At 38.0% G+C, this 23,360-nt stretch overlaps 1 protein-coding gene across 1 annotated transcript in view; it reads left to right on the forward strand.

Moving 5' to 3' along the window:
- Window positions 1-361: 361 nt before the first annotated feature.
- The window catches only part of mkxa (mohawk homeobox a), a 33,259-nt gene continuing 10,260 nt past the window's right edge, over window positions 362-23,360 (forward strand). The window contains exons 1-5 of the mRNA XM_079801200.1: window positions 362-464; window positions 1,116-1,394; window positions 3,725-3,884; window positions 5,181-5,334; window positions 10,567-10,896. Of these exons, the coding sequence (XP_079657326.1) occupies window positions 1,219-1,394; window positions 3,725-3,884; window positions 5,181-5,334; window positions 10,567-10,896 (820 nt within the window). The 5' untranslated portion in view covers window positions 362-464; window positions 1,116-1,218. The remainder of the gene's footprint in view (window positions 465-1,115; window positions 1,395-3,724; window positions 3,885-5,180; window positions 5,335-10,566; window positions 10,897-23,360) is intronic.

Here is a 23,360-nt window from a genome sequence, read left to right on the forward strand (position 1 = left end):
GAGGGATGCAACATAGTAACTAGTAATATTTATCCATTCATCTGTTTTGCACATCATACTCAGGTGAAGCTGCTTCTGATAAACTGTATCCAATCACACCAGCTCTGGCTGATATTAGTAACTCTATACAACTGTCGTGCAGTCGGTGATGGACGCGTTCCAGACGTGAACCCACACAAGGGAATACACTGTTGCACTGGCTGTCTCCCGGTAGCCTCCCCCTGCGGAGCGGCGAAACCGGCATTAAACAATCACTGTATGTTCGCCGTCTGAGCCGCTTAGCTGGGAAACACGAGATGAGTCCTGTATTCATGTTCCCGGGCGCGCTTGAATAAAGCACAGAGGCGAAAGCGGTTCGTGTGGTTTGCGCACAGGATCTTAGAGCGGAGAACATGTGAGAGGGGAATGGGAAACTGGAAACTGGATTACACTTTACAGAAAGACGCAGAAGGGGGAACGTTCAGGTACGTTCATTCAGCTTACATTTTACAACTGTTTGCAGTTATGACTTGTAAATGTTTTCACTGTCGCGTCACATTCTTTAGCCTTTAACTATGTGACAGGGTGAAGTTTGGTTCATTTCCATCGCTCTCTGTGGATTGCAAGGACCACAAATGTTGACATTTTTTCTCCTACATATTTGTCCCTCTTTCCATAGGGATGTGTGTAGACTAAATAAATGTACAAGTGCGTTAACAAAGCTTTTATCACATCAATGATAGTGATAAAAAGTAACAATTTTACATGTAAAATCTACTGTCACATTTTGTTATTTATGTTTAGTCTATGAAATAGGCGAGTGACCGGTCAACGCAGCATTATAGACACCTCAGTGTCAAATACGCACCATTCGTTTTGAACACTTTCAAAGTAATGCAAGTTTGCATAAAATTGTACAGAAGTTTCAAACATATCAGTCATCAATTCCTCCGTCAATATTCCTCACTCGAGCCTGTCTCAGACTCACGCGCTTTGTTTTGTTTTCGGCTGAGGGGATCTTTATGCAGCCTATTTTACATTAAATTTAATATAGCCTTTGCCTACCGAAAATGATGTTTCGAAGATATGTTCCCTGATGGTAGTGAACAAAAGTGTCCTTTTATTCTGTTTCACAGGATTTTGACAAGGCGCAGCGGCTCCGTTGAGTAGGACATCCCCACGGCGGCCAAGGCGCTTTCAGTGGACTGACACAGGGGGAAAGAAGGACATATACCAAAGATGAACACAATTGTGTTTAATAAGTTAAGTAGCCAGGTTTTATTCGAGGAGAAGGCCAATGAGGTGGAACGAAGCAGTCGAAATTATTTAGAGGTGATAGATGGACAGCATCCGGACCTGCTCTCCAGCAGCCCAGTCATCAAAGACAGCTCAGTTATCCGGCACAGGAGACCCGGGTATGTCAGAAACTTCAGTGTCTTCATGTTCACGAACATGCTTCCTACTTAAACTTGTAATACTCCAAATGAATGGTTTCACAGATACACTGTGAAACAGTTCAATTAAGTAGGCTTTCGCTTATCTTTCGAAATGGTCTAAAAATAGAAGGAACTTATCACGACAGGTTGTCACATTAGCACCGCTTTGATTTCACTTTTAAAACGTTTTCAAATTTAGTGGGTCGGTTTTTTTTTGTATTATGAAAATTGCTTTGCACATCATTTATTCTTCATGACGGAATAATCAGCCTAATTATTATGGATACTTGGTAAGAAAAAACGCAATCATTGATAGCCTGTTTAAGTCATCTGTGGTCATTTTGACGCTATTAATGCTTTCAACCGCGTGACAGCACAGAGAACCCTATAAGGATAAATATCAAGTTGTTCAATTTTAAGGACAAGCGGTGAAAAGCAGTGGCACGTCCAACTGTTTGACTTTTCATTGTCTTTTCTGTTTTCTTTCCATATATTTTGCGCTCAGTTGTGGTTAGAGAGCATCTGGTTTGAATTCACAGCCTGTTCGCCTTCTTCTTATCTCGGATACGTTGAGGTTTCAAAAAGAGAATTGCAGGAAATTAATATTCACAATTCAATTAAGTCGCTGTCGATGGTGCTGAATTAGCAGGGGCTTGTCGTTCGGGCACATGAGGTCATTCGTGTTCGGTAGCAAATTTAAAACACGTCCAGGTCTGTTTCTAATAAATAAACATTTCCTTCAACTGTATGTGTGGTCCAGTCAATCACGAATATGTTTGTAGTGAGGGCGCGAGAAGAAACCATGTCATCCCTTATTTGCCCTCCGAACTCAGCACGTTCAGCCTCACCGCCCCGAGCTGTTTACTCCAACCTGTTTTTTATTTGCAGACAACACAGTGCTTCATTATACGACTGCGATACACAGCAACACCGAGGCTAAATGTGATGTCTTGTGAAAAACTTGTGCAAACATCCTCCGCTGCGGGTGCGTCTGGCTCGCGCTTATTGAAGGACCGTTTGCGCGAGTAAGCGGAGCCAATAGGATAACACTATACAGCCGCTCTGCTCGCCTCAAGGGGAATATCGCTGCTAATGAAAATTATTAATATAAATACAGAGGTGTGTGTCGCCGATATCGAGAACAGGGAAGGGGAAAAAAAACTTCTTTAGGTTGTTAATACAGATCTGGGTTACAAGGAAAATATTTGCTGAACATGAACCTCGGAGCGTTGGGGGAAAATATGCTAAATGTGCAGTCAGGTTTTTGGAAGATAACAAGGTGATATAACAGCGCCATACTGACATCTACAGGTTTAAATAACCAGCTTCTGTTCACGCTCGAAAAGAAAGGTTCCAATCAGAGGAAAAACACACTAACAGCCTGATGCTACAGGAGAACATTTTAAAGTTCCACAAAGAACATTTTATGATTCTTTGAGGAAACGCATATGCAAGAACCCTGTCCCAGGACACCAACATACTGAACCTGGATTGTAATGTCAAAAACTTTTCTTTACAGCAATATGTTTTTTGATAAAAAGATGACTTTAGCTGAAGCTCTTTTTGCACAGAACCATTCAAGTTTGTGACTGTGACTGTCGAGATGTTTACACATTTTGTTTCTCAGTACCTATAAAGTTGACAGATTTCTCTTTTTCAAACTATTACAGTCAGTCACTATCGGAGCACACGTGTCATAATGTGGATGTTGGATTACATGCAATTATTTAAGTGCACTGTCTGTGTTTTGCAGCCAGACTGTAAACTGATTCTGAATGAAAATCACTCACTGGGAGAGTTAATTATAGCATGATACTCATTTCACACAGTATGACCGTTAATTAGGCCGTCGTGTAAGAATATTTAACCCTTACAATATCTCTGAAAATTGAACACATTTGGATGCATATTTTCAATATTATCGTTTGCATATATAACCTGTAAAATACAAAAAAAAAGTTGTAAAACTTGGTAGTCGAGCTCTTTCATCTGCTCACTGCATGCAGGCATGTTACCTTTAGATATAGACAATTGTAATTTTATACTGATAATCAAAATAATAATAAAAATAAGGATTTAATTTATTCAGTTAATTTTTTGTTACTATTTTTATATTGCTTTATAGATTCCTTTCCTGTCATTTCCTGGCAATAAAACAGAAGGCAGTAAGAACAAAAATACCATTCTCACTGTGGAAAATATGTAATAAATCAATCCTATGGAATTTCTCCACATGAGTGGCCATTTTTAAGTCTTGTATAATTGTCATGAGATTTATGTAGCCTGTGTCGGCTTGTTTTTCTCCCCAGGTCTCGTCAGAACCCAGGAAAGGTACGGCATAAACGGCAAGCTCTTCAGGACATGGCCCGGCCTTTGAAACAGTGGCTCTACAAACATCGGGACAATCCTTACCCCACTAAAACAGAGAAAATCCTTCTCGCACTTGGCTCACAAATGACACTTGTGCAGGTGAGCAAGTTCATTTTCCACAACCTTTCCATAGGCGTGCTACCAAGAGCAGAAGGATTATTCAAATGACAGTTTTCTTTTTACATTAAGATGAAGGCGCAGGTGTTCATTCCAAGCACAAGCTCCAAGCAAATTCAGGTTTACTCTAGTAAAGATTTCCTTTTTTATTGTTTAGACAATATATAAATTCAGAGACACATGGCTTGTGTTTAACTCTTCACATATGTGTTTTCCAGTCGGTTTCTGTGTACGGATCTGCCTCAGTCTGTGTCTCAACATGAAGACATAAACATGTTCTCTAAATTGGTTAAGAATTGGCTCAGCCTGTTGATGCTATTCTGGATGACCTTACAAATTTTATCTGGTTCTAATAATCATGAAAAGGAGCCATTTGTTTAAAAAAAAAATGTGAGCAGACTGCTATACAATATGGAAAAAAGACTTACAAACACAAAACTGATGCTCAATTTCAATGAATAAATAATCTTATACTTTTGTGACTGAACAAATCTTGAACATCTCCAGACTTTAGGACTAGTGTATTTCTGCTACCAGGTGCATGCATGCATTTCATGCATTTGTAATAGTTTTCGAATTCTCTCGCGTTCAGCGGGGAGCACAGTAACTCGTCCCGTGAATGCCTACAGCCCTTTGACATCGGCACTGATCGTATGACACCTTAATGCTTTCTCCGAAAACTACTTGCCTCCGTTGACCTGTTTAAAAGGAAAAATATGACTGTTGGCCTTTGAGAACTTTATATAAAGCAGAGGTCAGGAAACTCAGCACAAGTGCCCCAGCACAATGCCTGTCATAAGTGGCTTGAAGTGTATCGGGCATGAAAAGTTTTCCTAGTATAACATCTAATGGTCTCTGGTCTCTGTGAAATGGAGAAGGCTGGGGCGAATATTGTTTTTATTGCAAAAAGACAGACGTCGGGCAGAGGAAAAGGAATATTATTAGACGAGAGTGGCAGAAGCCAGAATAAGCACCCAGGTCTTCATCAACGTAACATTAGTAATGTTCACAGTGTTCTTGGGATATTTGCGTGTGGCATCGGCCTACTATTTTTAATGGTTTTCATAGTGTCCCAATAAACAATGCAGCTCTAGGTCTTTTGGTCCAAACACACATGTCTGTGTGTGAGATACTTATAGGCATACAGAGGAAAGAAAAACTGAATCAATAAAAGAAGCAGAAAGAAAAAGTTTTGTCTTTTTCGAGCATTCACTATTCTTTTTATTTATTGGTCAAACTTTTCTCAATATCATTTTAACACCCTCCCTCTTTTCTCAGGTGTCTAACTGGTTTGCAAATGCTCGACGACGGCTGAAGAACACAGTTAGGCAGCCGGATTTGAGTTGGGCCCTTAGGATCAAACTCTACAACAAATACGTCCAGGGCAACGCAGAAAGACTGAGCGTCAGCAGTGATGACTCCTGCTCTGATGGTACGACACAACAATTACACATAAAACAACTGAGCCTAAATATTCTTACAGTGTATTTATGGAGAGTTACCGAACACACTCACACACACATTCAACCAAGCATATTTAAAGGTCCCATGATGTGAATTTTTTTATTATTTTATAATGTTTCCTGAGGTGTTCTTATATTGTTAGTATGATTTTTACATCATAAAATGTCATAATTTAGAAATAAAAGGCATTTTATGCTCTGTTTGAAGGGGCATGTCTGCTGTAAGACTTCAGTGTAAACATCCACTGATTGGCTGACATCTTTGCATTTATAACACGTATTACATGTGGAACCCCTCTCGAATACTTTTACTACTTTTTTTACCATCACAGCCGTCGAGATTAACGAATCGTGAAAGTGTTGATCAGAGCATTATTTTTTAGATCTTTTCCCTACAGTCTGCAGTGATGAGCATTGAGTACACATGCAGTCTGTTGATCGCGTGAATGCAGTGATCTCGTCATTGCAGCGCTATTTCTCTCACAGAATGCTTTCACCACAACTAACAGCTAACACAATATCGATATGAATACAGTAAGAGCTTTGTTGTGCAGCATAACAGCGTCATTCATTATAACGGCAGTTTGGACAAGTGTGCAGATACACTCGCAATGTGTGATTGCTTTGAACATTATAAAGAGAGTGTTCTTTGATCGCTCTCTGTAGTTTAATCACAATTTAAATAACAGATTTGTTTCATGCTACTAAGAGAAACCATGTGAAGTTGATCGTTAGTCACTGGCTTGATTCACTGATGCATAAACAATATTAAATGATTTAGAAAGAAAGTCTGTGTGAACTTGAATAAGCTACACATCAGAAATCACTGATCACAGATCAGGCATTAATGAACACTGTTACTCACTGTTTGTGGCGGCGCTGTCGAATTCATATCGTAAAAGTCTGTTTGTAAAGCCTGTGCTGACATTGCGACTGAATTAAATGTAAAAAATAAATAAATTTTCTCCGAATTCTCTGAGCGGGCAAAGCAGAGAAATTGGGGTAACCTTTCCCCGTATGACGACATATGGGGATGATTCCAGATCGGCCCATCTGAGCTTTCATTTTCTCAAAGGCAGAGCAGGATACCCAGGGCTTGGTTTACACCTATTGCAATTTCTAGCCACTGGGGGACCATAGACAGGCTAGGGGAACTCATATTAATGTAAAAAAAACCTCATAAAGTGAAATGTTCCTGTCATGGGACCTTAAATATTAAACAGTGCGGGGGACCAAATGTAAAGATTAATAAGCCAAAAATTTAATTTATTGGTCTTTTAATGGTCTTTAATTACAAATCACTGGTCAGCAAGAAATTAGCAAGTTGCACAAATACTGCCTTTTTTTAACTAACATGAACAAACCATAAACAGCTGTATTTTTATGAACTAACGTTAACAAAGATGAACAAACACAGTAACAAATGTATTGATCATGGTTAGTTCATGTTAGTTAATACATTAACTAATGAAACCTTATTGTAAAGTGTTACCAAGTTGCAATTGTGAAAAAAGTCAATCTTTTTCCCCCTCAGAATTGGACTTTATAAGTCGCAATTGCGACTTTATATCACGCAATTCTGACTTTATAACTCACAACTGCAACTTTATATCACGCCCATTCTGAGAAAAAAAAGTCAGAATTGCGAGATGTAAACTCGCAATTGCAAGAAAAAGTCAGAAAAAGTCGCAATTACCTTTTTTATTTTGTATTCTGTGGCGGAAGCATGCTTCCATAAAATCATACACACAGTTCAACCAAAAAATTAAATCCTGTCATTATTTACTTAACCTGATGTTGTTCCAAACCTATCTTTCTTCTGTTAAACACAAAAGAAGATCTTTTCAAAAATAATAAAAAGGTCAATATTGTTTAATTTGGACCCTACTGTTTTGAATTGTATGGACAAAAACAATTGCAACATTCTTCAAAATATCTTCTTTCTCAAGTCAGTGAAGGTAAGTAAATGATGACAGGATTTTTGTTTTTGGATGTACTGTCCCTTTAAGAAGGTGCATATACAACATGTGTCTGTTAATCACTGCTTGTGCAAGTAAAACTGCTCTTTAAAACAAACAAGCACAAACAAATTCACCTATCCTGGTGCTAAATTTGATTAGTATGAAGTGTTGTGTTATTTATAAGAAACTGTTTGGGGTTTCATTCAACATGTAGCTGAAACAGACCAGACAGGATGCTTAAACGCAGATGTTTTATTACTATACAGTCAGTGCAACACTCCAAACATTTTTATAGCATCATATAGCAGCCGAGCCATAAATCAGGGTCGGGGTATGTCGAGTGCAGTGTTCGTGTGTGCATCCTCCTCTGTGTTTAAGTTAACCGAACAGACGCGTAGGCTTACAGACAGTCATGCACACTGTGATTAACACACCACAATGGGGCGTCAGGACTCAACCACAAACACTCACACACAATCTTGCACTTACATGCATAAACACAAAAACATCCTAGCTTACTATCTAAAGTTCTCTCTTTTTTTCCTTCTCTTTTTCTCTCTAATTCACACGCTAAGGCGTTACAAATGCAGGGATGTTGTTGGCTCTCTGACAGACTGCATGTTTGTTGGCCGCAGTGCTTAACATAAGCATCCGCACACAATTCAGTCATTCAGACATTCAGTCAGAACACTTATCATCCCCCTGTGCTTAACAGTGACCTCCAAACACACACACTCTGTATTTGGTGCCTTGATTAGATGTCTTGGAGAAGGACACACACTCTGTGGTTAGAAGAGGAATGCCCAGTCTTTGCCTCTCACATCTGTCTCACCCTACAAATAACTTCCTGCTTTTCTTACACTGTAGAATAGCACACAATCTGTGTCAGCAGCCTGGCTTAACCTTTGACCTCTAATTCCCTCACATTCGGGTCGAATCTAAACTTGTCATAGAATTTATGTGTTTAACTTAAACAGAAAATTATTGTGTTGACACTTGCAGAATTTTTTAGCGATAATTAGCATTTCCATCAGGTATTTTGGTAAACATTTTGATGCGCTAAATCTTATTTCTAAAATCCTTGGATGGAATCTTGGCTATTGAAACGTTTCTAGGGGAAAATATGTACATATTTGAATTATCTCTTAGTCACAACACAGAGAGAAAAGCACAGAATGATTATTTGTCATGATGAAGTATGTAAAAGCAATGTTAATCCATATAAAAGGTGAATTTTTCAGTGACAATGAAGCATATATATAAACACAAGTATTTCAGACAGTACAAAATGTAAATTTTAGTAAGATACACCATTGAGAATAATGAGAATTACCAAAACATAAAACATCAAAGTCAACAAAAGTACAAAATGTCAAAGTCAAAAGCAAAGAATTCAGGGAGATGTGGTTAAAAAAAAGTTTTCTGTGAGATTCACCCAAATATTATGTGCTGTGATGAGCACATCATGTAACTTACAAGTTGTTTACTATGCATATGAAATGTCTCAGTTGTTTAGAGGGAAAGTTTTGTTGCACAGACGTTTCATCAGGTCTGTCGTTCCTGTGTCTGAGCTCAGTAATTATGTGCTACACAGAAGATCTAAGCTTCAGACACACTCTTCACACATTTGAGTCAAGATAGAGCCTTGCAGTGAAATCCTAGCTCACTTAGGAGGCATTCACTCACGCAATCCTAACCCAGTATCCTAGGAAATATTGCGTTTGTGTGAACTCCAGTGTGTTTACCTTCGATTCCTGCATTATAGAATGGTTGTCAAGGCAGTATACAATAAGGGTGCACTAAAACAATCTTTGTAGTGAATGTGGAGTGAGCGCCGTGGCTCTGATATGCTGAAAAAATGATTGTAATTTGGCCCATGGACCTTGTCAAATGAGTCAATCAAAACCAAAAAAGAATCCACACACATAGTTAAAGATGAAATTGCTAATTCAAAGGAATTTGAGAGATCATGATTATATAAATCAGAATATCGATTTTACTGAAGACTTACATATTTTTCATTTTTGGGTGAACTATTCCTTTAAGGTGTGCTGAAAACCACAAGGACAAGTCAAAAGATAAATAAAAATGGTGGAACTGCAAGTGATAAATGGTCTGATTCTGTTGGTAACAAAAGTATTAACTTATTTGTAACAGTTACATGAGTGACAATGTCGACTGAGAGAAAACATTTTGGACTGTCCAACTGCTGTTGTATTATATTCAGCATTAATGTCCCTAATAGTTTCTAAAATTAAAAAATCAAAGGGATGTGTTTCATGTATCATCCAGTAATAAACATGTCAGTGTCTCTTATTTATGTTCTTTAATGAATCACTGATGGGACCACAGGTGGCTGAGCAAAAAATATGAGATGAATGATTGGGTGTTTTTTAAAGAATGATCAACGGAACAGAAAGATCAACTGAACACGCTCTCTCCGAGGCTGAGATATGACATCGGAATGTCCAAGTGTTTTTTTTCGCCTGTTGATGAGAAATTTAATACTTTTATTAGATTGTTACCAAAAAAGCAGAATGAAACTAGACGATTTATCACTCGCAGTTCTACCAAAGTTATTTATCTTTACTGTCACTTTGCGGAATAAAACGTTTTGCTTTCTTTCATCTTACACCAAAATGTTGAACACTAGTGTAGGTGCCATTCCTTTCCACCTGCTGTTGTTTTTGTTTTTTGGCCAATATATTTTTAAGCAATGAAATGTTAGCTTTTTCGGGGACTTTCACCCTTTTTTGCACTCTTTGTGCACCTTTTAATGTATCACGTGTATATTTTAATGTATATTAAACGCAATATTTTGTGTACATTTTTGTATTTATCTTGTGTAAATCGGTCTAAATCTAGGAAAGGACCTTGAACTTTTTATTACATTTAATTTGTTTTATTTTGATAATTTCTCAAATGAGGCCATTCAAGGCTCAAAGATCCAAACCTTCTCTGCTGCACTCTCTGTAGCAGTTATCAGTCTCTCAGCACCAAATTTGATCCGTGTTTTCAAGGAGTGTAATGCAGTCGAGCGTTCTCAATGTGCTGGAGGGGTCATCTAGAAGAGAAGGGTGATTAAATGAAAATGTGACCGTGTCTCTCCCTGCTGAGAAGGTGTAAAGGGCAGGATATCAAAATATTGACGTTTTATAGTTCAGTTCCTTTTCTATTTTTTGGCAACCACCTTCTCAAATTTGTATTGACATATTTGCATGTATCCTGCATCACATCCAGATGGTGACCCAGCAGCACGGGCCCAGGTCGGGGAGTTCCATAAGCCGATGTACCAGAGCGTCATCAAGAAGGAAGGTGGTGCTGTGGGGGCGGGTCTTCGAGCAGCTGCGGAAGCCTCATTGTCTGATGACTATGTGTCGCCACCCAAATACAAGAGCAGCCTGTTGCACCGTTACCTTAACGACTCGCTCCGTCACGTAATGGTGGCCAATGGCGTAATGGACGCGCGGAGGAGGAACCACTCAGGCTCTTTCAGCTCTAACGAGTATGATGAAGACCTGCTGTCACCATCCTCTTCAGAGGCAGAAGCCAACTTTATCTACAGAACTGGTGAGCTGCTGCCAGTCTTACATTCTTTTCTTCTCTGTGTGTCTCTTTCTTGCTCTTTGTGAGGACGAACTGTTTCATCAGCCCAGTATCAGCCATGTATGATTTTGGCTTCTACAAGTAGTGTCACAGAGGGGTCATATGTTTCTCTATTCTCTCACACACTCATAGTTCTATAAATCATTTCATTTAAACTTGACATTTGTAAATATTATGAAATATGTTTTTAATAGTATGAAAATACTAGTATGTTAAAAATATTGCAGTTCAATAGTTCAAAGAATTTGTGCTTTTATATTAGGCTTTGTACTTTTGATAAAACGCTTTAGGTCATGCAAGTTCAGAAATGAAGTGGAACATATTGTACAGTAAACATAGTTCATACCGGTTTAGTCTTCAGCCCATTACCTATCATTACTTCTTTAGTCATTGTGACAATTATTCTCTCTCCTCCATTTTCATTCCCTCTTTATCTCCTTATTATTATTTCAGTATTACACACACAGTTTTGAGTTCATGTCTTAACACCAACTGCAAAGAAACGAGAAGTCTTTAATCAATTCATGAGGGAAAGAGATGTTTGTCTGTTATTGCAAGTGTGGAAGTGTATATCAACTTTGCATAGCAGTACTGTGCTGAAATGTCTGAAGCGTGTGTGTGTGTGTGTAACTCTAAGAGTCTGTCATGTCTGAAGTGAATCAAACTCTGACCTGAAGAATTTCCTCCTGAGGTCTTTCTCATTGCATATCTCAAACACAAAATGCTTCATATCATATACTATATTGCCAAAAGTTTTGGAACGCCTGCCTTTACATGCACATGAACTTTAATGACATCCCATTCTTAATCTGAAGGGTGTAATATGGAGTTGGCCCACATTTTGCAGTAATAACAGCTTCAACTCTTCTGGGAGGCTTTCCACAAGGTTTAGGAGTGTGTTTATGGGAATTTTTGACCATTCTTCTAGAAGTGCATTTGTGAGGTCAGGCACTGATGTTGGACAAGAAGGCCTGGCTCGCAGTCTCCGCTCTAATTCATCCCAAAGGTGTTCGATTGGGTTGAGGTCAGGACTCTGTGCAGGCCAGACAAGTTCCATTTACATTTATGCATTTGGCAGACGCTTTTATCCAAAGCGACTTACAGTGCATTTAAGGTACACATTTTTACAGTTTAAGTTCCTCCACACCAAACTCGCTTTGTGCACTGGTGTGCAGTCATGTTGGAACAAGAAGGAGCCATTCTCAGAATGTTCCCACAAAGTTGGGAGCATGAAATTGTCCAAAATGTCTTGGTATGATGAAGCATTAAGAGTTCCTTTCACTGGAACTAAGGGCCAAGCCCAAACCTTGAAAAACAATCTCACCAAAAAAAAACCAAACTTTACACATGGCACAATGCAATCAGGCAAGTACTGTTCTCCTGGCAACCACCAAACCCAGACTCGTTCATCAGATTGCCAGACAGAGAAGCGTGATTCGTCACTCCAGACTCCAGAGAACACTCTAGAGTCCAGTGGCGGCGTGTTTTACACCACTGCATCCGACGCTTTGCATTGCAATCTGTGATGTAAGGCTTGGATGAGCTGCTCGGCCATGGAAACCCGTTCCATGAAGCTCTCTACGCACTGTTCTTGAGCTAATCTGAAGGCCACACGAAGTTTGGAGGCTGTAGCCATTGACTCCCTGAAAGTTGGGGACTTTTGCGCACTGTGCACAGCATGCACTGACCCTGCTCTGTGATTTTACATGGCCTACCACTTCGTGGCTGAGTTGCTGTTGTTCCCAATTGCTTCCACTTTGTTATAATACCAATAACAGTTGACCATGGAATATTTAGTAGTGAAAAAAAATCACAAATGGACTTATTGCACAGGTGTCAACCTATCATGATACCAAGCTTGAATTCACTGAGCTCCTGAGAGCGACCCATTCTTTCACAAATGTTTGTAGAAGTAGTCTGCATGCCTAGGTGCTTTATTTTATAGACCTGTGGCCATGGAAGTGATTGGAACACCTGAATTCAATGATTTGGAGGGGTGTCCCAATACTTTTGGCTATATAGGGTAGTTGAAGTTGAAATGTCTATTACATAGGACATTTCTGAGGTTCTTAAAACAACTGATAAAAGTAGATATTTATATTTTTATATTTAATATTTTCATTTTAACTGAGATTAAGTGGGTGATATGCAAAGTTTTTGGAATATAAACTACCATTTAAAAGTTTGGGTCAGTAAGATTTAGTTTATTTCTTTTTATATTAAGTAATACATTTATTCAGCAAGAACTGAATCAAAAGTGACTCGTATTTTAAATAAATGTTGTTATTTTGAACTTTCCATTCATTAAAGAATCCTGAAAAAATGTCTCACAGCTTCCACAAAAATATTAAGCAGCACAACTCTTTTCAACCTTGATAATAAGAAATGTTTATTGAGGTCCAAATCAGCATATTAGTATGATTTTTGAAGGATCATGTGACAATGAAGACTGGAGTAATGATGCTGAAAATCATTACTCCAGAGACTGCTTTCCAAAACATTCAACAATTTTACCGACCCCAAATATTTTGAACGGTAGTGTACTTGTATTATTTCATAAAATAAACAGCTTATAATAATTAAGTAAGTAAATAAATAAATAGCCATTTTGAGCCATTTTCTGTCAATTTCCTCTTGGCAGCTGCTTGATAATGGCTTTATTCGCTTTCTAGAGCTTTTACCCAACCCAGGCTTTCTCATTTAGCAAAAAAAGGCAAGCTCTGCCAAAGTTTAGGACTCTCTAACTCGTCTGTTTAAGGTCAACGTTGGTTCGGAGTATCACGGCAGGGAGCGTCTGCAGTCCTCACAGTCGGCTGTGTTTGCTCCCATGTGCTGTTTAAGTCCTCCAGGTGTTTGTGATGTTATCACAAATCTTTTGGACAGTCCAAAATGACAAAATGCTTCAGGAGAGTTCTGGCAATTATTTAAGCCCTGTTCATCATCATCTGGAAGAATGTCAGCCCCTATTGATCATTCGTACGAATTTATGTGAGATACTGTGTCGCCGACTAAGGCCTTCGAGCGCATGTGTTCGCTCTCTTCTCCTCGAGAAAGAACCGTGGGTTTCTTCAGGTCAGAACACTGCGTCTTTGTCCTGACAGGATTCATAACTGATAACATTGTTTGCTCCTCACTTCTTCGCTTACATGTTGTTCACATCAAGCCTCTGGGATCTCGCCGCGCAGTCTTTGTTTTACTTTGTTTCTCATTTCATTTCGCCATTTCTTACTGACAAACATGGTTTGCATTATCTCGGAGCTGAGGAACAGAACGCTGGAATTCTCTTCAAACCCAAAAGCTGTTGCTAACTACCTTTTGGACCAACGTTTAAACTCCCTGTGCGCTATGTGAAGCCGAGGTTGCTTGTGTAGACACCTGCTGAGAGAGACAGAGAGAGAGAAAGAGCTTTAGTATGTTTTGTTGTTTACTTCAGCTTGAATTGGTTCTTTCTTTCCTAAACGCAGTTTTACTCTTAATGGATATTTATATCTGCTTTCATGGTAAATACCATTTCCTGGCTAAGGACTCTGATGGCTTTGTCAGGTAGATGGTCTGTTTGTCATTTTGCAGTCAGTATATGCCAGACGAAAAGTTTAGAAGCACAGGATCACACACAGCAACAATTGCGCAACAGTGAATAAGGGATCAATCAGAACAAAATACAGCAATAAACTCCGAATTAAATTGATATTGAATTTGTCATTCAATCTGGTTACTGGAGAAAAGGGGTTTGCATCATTTCCTCCTAAGGTTTCTCTCTCTTTTATTCTCTGCTATTCGCTTTCCTTCCATTTTCCTTCTTTCTGCATTCCAGAATATCTTCATACAAACATTCCTCAAGTTTCAGACTAATATGGCATGAGGCTGAAATTTTAGATCTACGCTCTAATGTTTTCTTTAAAAAAAAGCAGATGTCTGTCTGTCTGTCTGTCTCTGCGCTGTGTTAGCCAAGACGCTAATGTTTTAGCTCAGACGTCTTTAAACCAAAGTGGCATCTCAGAATCCACCGGTTAAATGTAGCTTAATGGAACAAATTGAATCTAAAGGAGCTCTCTCCTCCTTTCTATCACTCCTCACTTAAAGTTTCACAGATCAGACGTGGCAAAGGAGCCGTCGGGCCAGCTAAGCCTCAAACCCTCTGATGGAAAACTAAAGAGGCCATTGTGTAAGAAAAATACGAAATAAAGCGCAACAGGAACCCTGATGGGAGTTTCATTGAAAACAAGAAGTGAGAGAATTCCAGGGTACATGCCAGGGATTTTATGTCAAATTGCACTTTAATGGGATATTTAATGGCAGGAATCTCACTCAGTGTTTTCCCTGCGTGCGTGGTATTGGGTTTAGGGCCGTCCTGTATGATATAGATCAATATGCTGCCCATTTTCAGAGTGGATGAGAGCATGCAGGAAAATATTTCTCAGAATGTTGTCTAGCGCTTTAGATGTATTTTCACAGGTTGCATCAGGGGTTGGTTGTGCAGGAATCTCATAAACCACATAGAAAGAGCATCCCATGGAAACATAAAGTGGCTGCTGCACCGTTTACTCTAAAGCGATGTGTTATTTGTCCTCGTATTGCTTTCAACAGGGTCCTTGTGATCCAATTATTGTAACTGATGTGTCAGCTGAGGGGTTTATAAATATATTATGATATGCTTCAGTGAACTGAAATGAATGTGATGAAAGTGATATATATTTCAATATTTAAATCTGAGGGTTTTTGAAATGCTGCCTATTACATTATCGTTCAAAAGTTTGGTGTCATTAAATTTTTTTTGTTTAAAGAAATTAATACTTTTATTCAGTAAGGATACATTAAATTGAATAAATGCTGTTCTTTCAAACTTTCTGTTTATCAAAGAATCCTGATTTTTTTTTTTTTTTTTCATGGTTTCCACAAAAATAGTATGCTGTTTTCAACATTGATAATAATGAGAAATGTTTGTTGTGAAACATTTTAAATTAAATTCCATTGGAATGATTTCTGAAGGATCATGTGACACTGAAGACTGGAGTAATGCCATCACAGAAATAAATTACATTTTAAAATGTGTTAAAATAGAAAACAGTAATTTTAAATTGTAATAATATTTCGCAATATTAAAATTGTTACTGTATTTTTGATTAAAAAAAAGAAGCCCTGGTGAGCACAAGAGACCCCAAACCTTTGACTGGCATGTTGTATTGAGGATATTAATAAGGATTGCTTCTAAATGAGATGATTAGAGTTGTACTTGAGCAATTTAACGAAATATCTTTCTATAAATACTGTATATAGCAGAAAGGTATGTAACGCCAAATATCTCCTAAACCCCTAAAAACATCACATAAAAAAGTGATTGACTGATTAACATGTCAGTCAGATGCTTCCTTCCTATACAAGTAAGTGTGGACCAGTCAAAGCTCTGGCTATAGGAGACAACGCTATGGTGCTGAAATGACTCCGGCTGTTATCTCATATATCATTTTTTTGCGTTCTCCTCCAATGCTCAGAAATACAAAAAATACATTCTTTATGTGTGTGATCTGTAATAAAAAAAAAAAAGGACCCACTTTATATTAGGTGGCCATAACTACTATGTACTAACATTTTAATTAATCATTTGATACAATGCACTTATTGTGTACATACATGTTTTTATATTGTACTTCACATTTTAAAAAATACCTACATGTAATTACATCTGTAATTAATTTCTGTAGTTACATTTGTAATTACACTGTTGACACTTCCCTTACACCTAACCCTACCCTTAGACTTACCCATACCACCACACCTGTCCCTAACTTTACCCATATCCCACCTCAATATCAGCAAAGGTGTTTTGCAATACAATTTGAACACAGTAAGTACATTGTACTTATTTTTTGATGTACGTACATAGTAGTTAAGGCCACCTAATATAAAGTGGGGCCAAAAAAAAAGGCCGAAAAAATTTTGCCAAAGAAAAAAGAAAATTTTTGGAATGGCTCTCTTTTTCCAATCAGTCTTTTTGCTGTGCTTTAGTGTGTCAGCTGTGCTCTGTGGGACATATTTCTTCACAGAACCAAGAATGTCACCTGTGCTTTACGACATGAAAAGGCCTTCTTTTTCAAGGTCAGTGGACATTAAACAGAGGCAGGAGGCAGAAATATGTTAAATGAAAACTGAGAGGCTTGACAAGGCCACCGGGGCTCATAGGTGCCAGTCACTTATAAGAGTCATGCAGACTCATTGGACTGAAGCCACCAAAAGAAAATACTTTAAAAGTCATTGTCCAAGAAAAGTACAGTCTCTCCAATCTCTCTCAGCACATTTCAGGCCAGCCTCACTGCATTCAGAGGTACAGTAGGTGGGCAATTCATCCAACATTCAACAGAGTGGGAGCACGTAAATTCAAGCATTATTAATGTGCAGGGCCTGCTGTTCATCTGATGATTGACAGCCATGTGTGTGTACAGCTGGAAACACACGGCACACTTTTATTGCTGTTTTTGCAGTTGTACTACACATCCAACCACATACAATACATAAAAACATTGAGAGATGCCATTAAAAAGTTTGAAAGTCTCTCTTACTCTCAAAGCACGGCAGGCTTTGGCTGACATATTTTAGCGTTGTTTGACAGTGACATACAGTGCTGGGGGAGGGATGTGTAATTTAGAGAAACAACCTGGCAGAGATACGTCATTTAAAGAGCACATGCTGAACTGTGATTTATGGTGGCTGACCACGAGCAGCAGGACAATGACTGATCCAGCTCTACTGTGCACATCTCAAACGACAGAAAACACTTATGAAAACAATTATTTCATCTCTAACTTCAATACTGCAATATAAAACTTAACCATTCGATTTTGTTGTTTTAGTAGTAAATATATAACACATTCTCATACAGTTGAGGCATAACATTCCCATGGATTTTTTTTAATCAACGTTAAAACTGTAGAAATTGAAATATATATGAATTGATATATATTTAGGTCCTTTAACTAGTCACTATTTCAAATAAAAACATATTAATATAAGGCAGCGGTGAAAACAGTGATACATTCTATTTACTCTATATAAGTGCAAATAGTTGTTAGATGCTTGCACCTGAGTATTGTTGTACATTAACAGGATGCAATAATAATATAGTGTAAATTATTATATTTATTACAATTATTAAATGGATGACACCTTATTGGGTCAATATGCCCTCCCTAGAACTACCCCTAACCCTACCCAATAAATACTTTTTTAAAAATGTTTAAAAGCTCGTTAGGAACTTTCTTTTACACTTTTTAGATATTTTCTTAATTTTCTGATATGTGATGGGAAAAGGGGGGAAAAGGAGGATTCGAACTCCGGTCGATCGCGTTCTAAAGCTACTTCCACGCGCCATAATCCTTACAGCCTATGCCAATGCAGACGTGGAATAGTGTGTGTGTTTTTTTATTTTGTGTGGCCCAACCATACATTTGTGGGCAGAGGTAATGTAAGTAGCCTTTGCCAACAAGACACTTTGTTATTTATAATATAAGGCTCCAGATTAACCGTGATTAAAAACATTGGAGTTTTTAATATTTGTATATTGTAATAATTTCACAGTTACTCTCCAAATTAATATAGAAACAACTTAAAGATAGTATATTTTAAATATTTGTTTAATGGCATGTTTTTATGAAGGCTAGTATCACTGATACTAATACTGCTACTGATGACTCTGTGAAATTGCTTTTTTAAACATTAATAATAGACATTCAACATTACAGTATAATTGAAAGATATATCAATTTCAACATTTATTAGGCTTTAAAAATTTTAATTTAAGTGAACTTCAAACAATCTTCACATAAACCCATTACAATAAATGTAATATTTACCCGTGACATATTAACACCTTTCTTAACTGCATAAATTATGAATTGAATATAATTAATAAATTAATTATAATTGAATTATCAAAACATTAGTTCATCATTAACTAATAACTTATAAGTGACTTATAACTGAACGTTATTATAAAGTGTTACCAATATTTTTGACGTGTTAAACTGAAAAATTAATTACATACGATAACTTGCTAATTTTGACGGCAATAAATATAATAAAATATAAATGGCAACATGCTGTTTAATTCTGCTCTTGGAGGGCCACTGTCTTGCAGAGATCAGGTCCAACCCCAATTAAACACACTTGAACCAGCTAATCAAGGCATATCAGGCATACTAGAAATTTCCAGACAGGTGTGTTGAGGCAAGTTGGAGCTAAACTCTGCAGGACAGTGGCCCTCCAGGAACGAGTTTGGACACCCCTGGGCTATATTATGTCACACCACAGGACGTCATTTACTTCCCAAAAGTATTTAATGTCAATTACCCATACACACTCACGGAAACACCAGGATTCCCTTCTCTTGGAGAAGTGTCTCCAAATCTATCCCTCACAAAGTAGGGAGGGACGACTGAACAATCCTAGAGAAAGAGGAGGCTGAAGCCAAGATTTGCTTCAGACTCTGGGTTGCAGTTGTCAGAATGGGGTCTCATCATCCATCACCAGAGAGAGAGAGAGGAGAGAATGTTGAGAGAAGTGAAAGGTGGAGAAAAGAAAGATGAAAGAAGAAGGGGGGAGGAGAGGAAGAAAGGAGAGATGTGACGGAAATGAGGGATGAAAGGTGGTGTTGTGAAAGTGAGTGGAAAAAATGAATAATGCACAGGAAAAGCCACGTAAAAAATTGGGATGCGAAAATATACAACTCAAATGGATAACGGCAAATAGAGAGACTACTCACAATACTAAGAGAACCACTAGCTTTTTGCAATAAGTATTATTATGGGTTCACATTTAATATAAAATGAATGTATAATAAATAAATACATTTGTATTATTAATTATTAATTCATAAAAGGTTTATACTGTAATATGAGTCTTGAAGAGCAAGTACTCATCCTCTTTGTAGCATTGATAAATGTCTTCTTTTATTACAACATTCTGCATGTATCCAGACACTGTTAGATATGTTTTGGCCCATCTTTTATAATTTAATTTTTGGAGCCATTTGTAACTTAAATGATTAAGTTCAAAACTTTTCACGAGAACTGAAGTCTTAGTCTCTCGGCACATTTCTGTGTATAAACTGTTGCTGAAGCTCAAGAGCAATATATCGTGATGAATTGCTAATAGTCCGAGCCACACTTGAAAAGTAAGCGTGTGTGAATTGTGATGACTGTGTGGAGGAGAGGTGTAAACAGACACACACTGCTCTGGCAGCTTTCATGTGAGAATAGATAGCAGACTGGAAAAAAGAAACAGTGAATGAATGGGAGACCATTAGATGAGTGTGGAGAACCTAAAGGCCATAAAATGAAAGATTCTGACACGCAGAGCATCAGAAAGAGTACAGCAGGGCCTGTGTGTTTTTGTCTAACTTGGAAAGTAAAGGAGGAAAACAAAAAGAGGCAGTTTCACAAGAATAGATTAACAGATGAAAATGGAAATCAGAGAATGAAAGAGCACATGATAAAGAGAGAGAGAATGTGCGTGTGAGCAAACATTGAAGGAACATCATAGCAATTCATCTCACTATGTATTTTCTGGATCAAGTCTGCAATCATTATTTAATTCAGAAAGCACTTTCAAACATTGTTGTATTACACTCAAGTCACTGTTTTTTTCCCTGAGGTTGCGGTCGAAAGCAATTCTGTTGTCATCTCTGGGCAGAATTAACTTGCAAAGAAACACACAAACTTGTAATACGAGATCAAAACAAGATTTTCCATTCGGCAAAATCATTCGCAATGATTCCAAACTTGCTTGCTTTTAATTGTTTTTCCATTTTGGAATGACACTAAAGCAGAAGCAAAACTGAATTTTATTGGAGCTGAAAAAGGTTTGTGATGCGTTTTAGATGGAGCCTTATCTACGTCTGATAACACTTTAGGCAAATGCTTTCAGCATGAGCCGGTCTCTCTCTCTCCCTCTCTTTGTCCCTCTGTCTCTCTTCCTGATATACGTCAGGATGTAGATACCGTCTGTAATACCTCAGTGGTGTGCTATGTCCTCTAGCTAGCGTGTTTGAAGTCTGTTTGCGGGACTTTTATAGGTACTGATAGGGTGAGAGATCGGAATCGTTCGTCCAGCCATTAGCAAATAGCAGATCCACACGTCCGTGTCTAGAACAGGAAGCCAATGCATGACCTCTTGTTAATGGTCAAGACTGGATTCCTCTGAGAGATGACGAAATATGCATGGGTCATTGACAAATAAAGCTTCAGAAAAGGTGTTTTTAAAAGAAATCTTGGTAACACTTTACAATAAGGTTCATTAGTTAACATTGTTTAACTACATTAGTTAACATCGTTTAACTACATTAGTTAACATGAACTAATAATGAACTGCACTTATAAAGCATTCACCGTCCCACAGGTGGGACGCCTGGTGCTCTTTTTTTGATCGCCTATTTTTTTCGTATGAAAGCTTTCAAACCTAAAATGATGCCATAGTATTTCGTTTTTTACATTTGTTATCATTAAGACACCATTTTAAATGTTTTTTTTAGTCTGTTAATTTGTGCGGACAGTTGCACCACCTGACATTTTAGCGGTTTAAGATAACAAAACATAAAATAATATGTATTGTTTAAATGTACTAAAATGAATTCAAACTTAATAGGATTTACAGAATAAAGTGATATGCGTCAACAATGTATCAAATATTTCTTTTAAAGAAATAATACAGTTTTCCTACAGAAAGATAGACAGATGACTTTAATTATTTAAAATAAAAAAACACCCCAAAATAGCCACATATGCAACAGCATATATGTTTGAGACAGTAAATATAAAAGTATCTGACCGTTGCAGTGTCTGAGACAGCATTAAACCTATAACCCATCACTACATAGGCCTATTATTAAACATAATGTTACATAACACAATAAAACAAGAGATTAGTTGACTACTGAAGTATTTCTACCCCCAAGCATTTAGTTGCATTTTTGCCCAATGCCCTGGTTAATTTGTGACCCTGGTACAAACTGTTCTGTTATTTGGCTGGTAGAGTGTTTGTTGTGGTGGTTTGTGTTTATTCTGACTGGTAAATGCAAAATGAGGGGAAGATTTAACACATTTCACACACCGATGCAGAGGCTGAAAGTGCCATTGGTGGCAGCTGCTTTATTTTGGCCGAGGTTGGACTGTCATTGTTTGTCATCTGCTGTGCAGACCCAAATAAATCCTACAATTATGAAATAAAATCTGTCTTAAGATGAGTTTTAACGGTTTATGAGTGGCCATGTGTCCATGATGCTGAAATGTGCTTTTCTGTCTGTTTTCTGTCTTTTCTGTCTGCTTACCCCTATACAGAACTGCCACTGTTTGGTTGTGCTTTCTGCCCACCAGTCAAATTCACAGCCCAGAACATGTCAGCACCCTCAACTCAGTTTGATCCATCACAGATTAATGTGCTGTGATTCAAAGGCTCAAAGAAAAGGAAGTCCAACAGCATCCAGACTGTTGTGTTTTTCACCAGGGAGAGTTTTTAAATAATACGAGAACATGTCATGTGCAAAGAATCACTATCATTCTTCGCTGTTCTGTTGGGCCTCATGCCTCTTCCAACCACCCTGACCCAGAAACGGAGGATATCATGGATATTTATAGTGCAGCGATTACTGATAAACGTGAATGGAATGGAGAGAATGGAAGAATGGAGTCAGTAATGGGGCCGCTGTTTAAAGACGGTCATTACAGTGAATGAAACCTCAACCAAAAGTATGATCTGGGAAGGCAATGGGAAAACAAGAACCAAGACATTAGGTTTAAAAAAAACAAAAAACTGTGAATGTCAGAGACGAGTTGAAGAGAGAAACAGAACCGAAATGATGATCACAGGAAACAGTCAGAAAAATGGAAGCAAACCAAAAGACAAACTCAGACGGTTTGAGATGGATTTATCTAGAGAGTGACCAGAAAAGACACGCTCAAAAGAGAGAGCGAGACAGAGGGATGGCGTGGATGTTGACTGTTGCCATCCCGGAAAGCTAGTGAGGGAAGAGCTGGCAGAGCTGAGACGACACACGCACCAGCTTAACATCATTCGCAGGCCTTCTATGACATTATTAAAGAACAACGTTCATTTTTCTCAAGCACACATTGGACACTCGTAATAAAAATGAGACACCAGGAACTGATGATGTCTGTCTGCTTTGGGCAGAACCAATTTTCCTCTCCTTTCTTTGAAAGGCTGTGAAAGACGTGACTGCTATTTTATAAACCAGTAAAAACAGGCAGAGATTATGGTCATGGGTTTGAGAAAACACAGCAGACTTTTTTGATTTCTCCGGTTGTTGCAGCATTAATGTGACAAATTCATAGCCTGCCACATTCTGATGTTCACTAATTTTAGCAAGTTATCTTATGGAATTCATAACCGCTTTTCTTTGTTGTACATGCCGGGATGTTTCT

The sequence above is a fragment of the Gobio gobio genome (genome assembly GCF_949357685.1).
Source record: "Gobio gobio genome assembly, chromosome: 20".
Lineage (NCBI taxonomy): Eukaryota > Metazoa > Chordata > Actinopteri > Cypriniformes > Gobionidae > Gobio > Gobio gobio.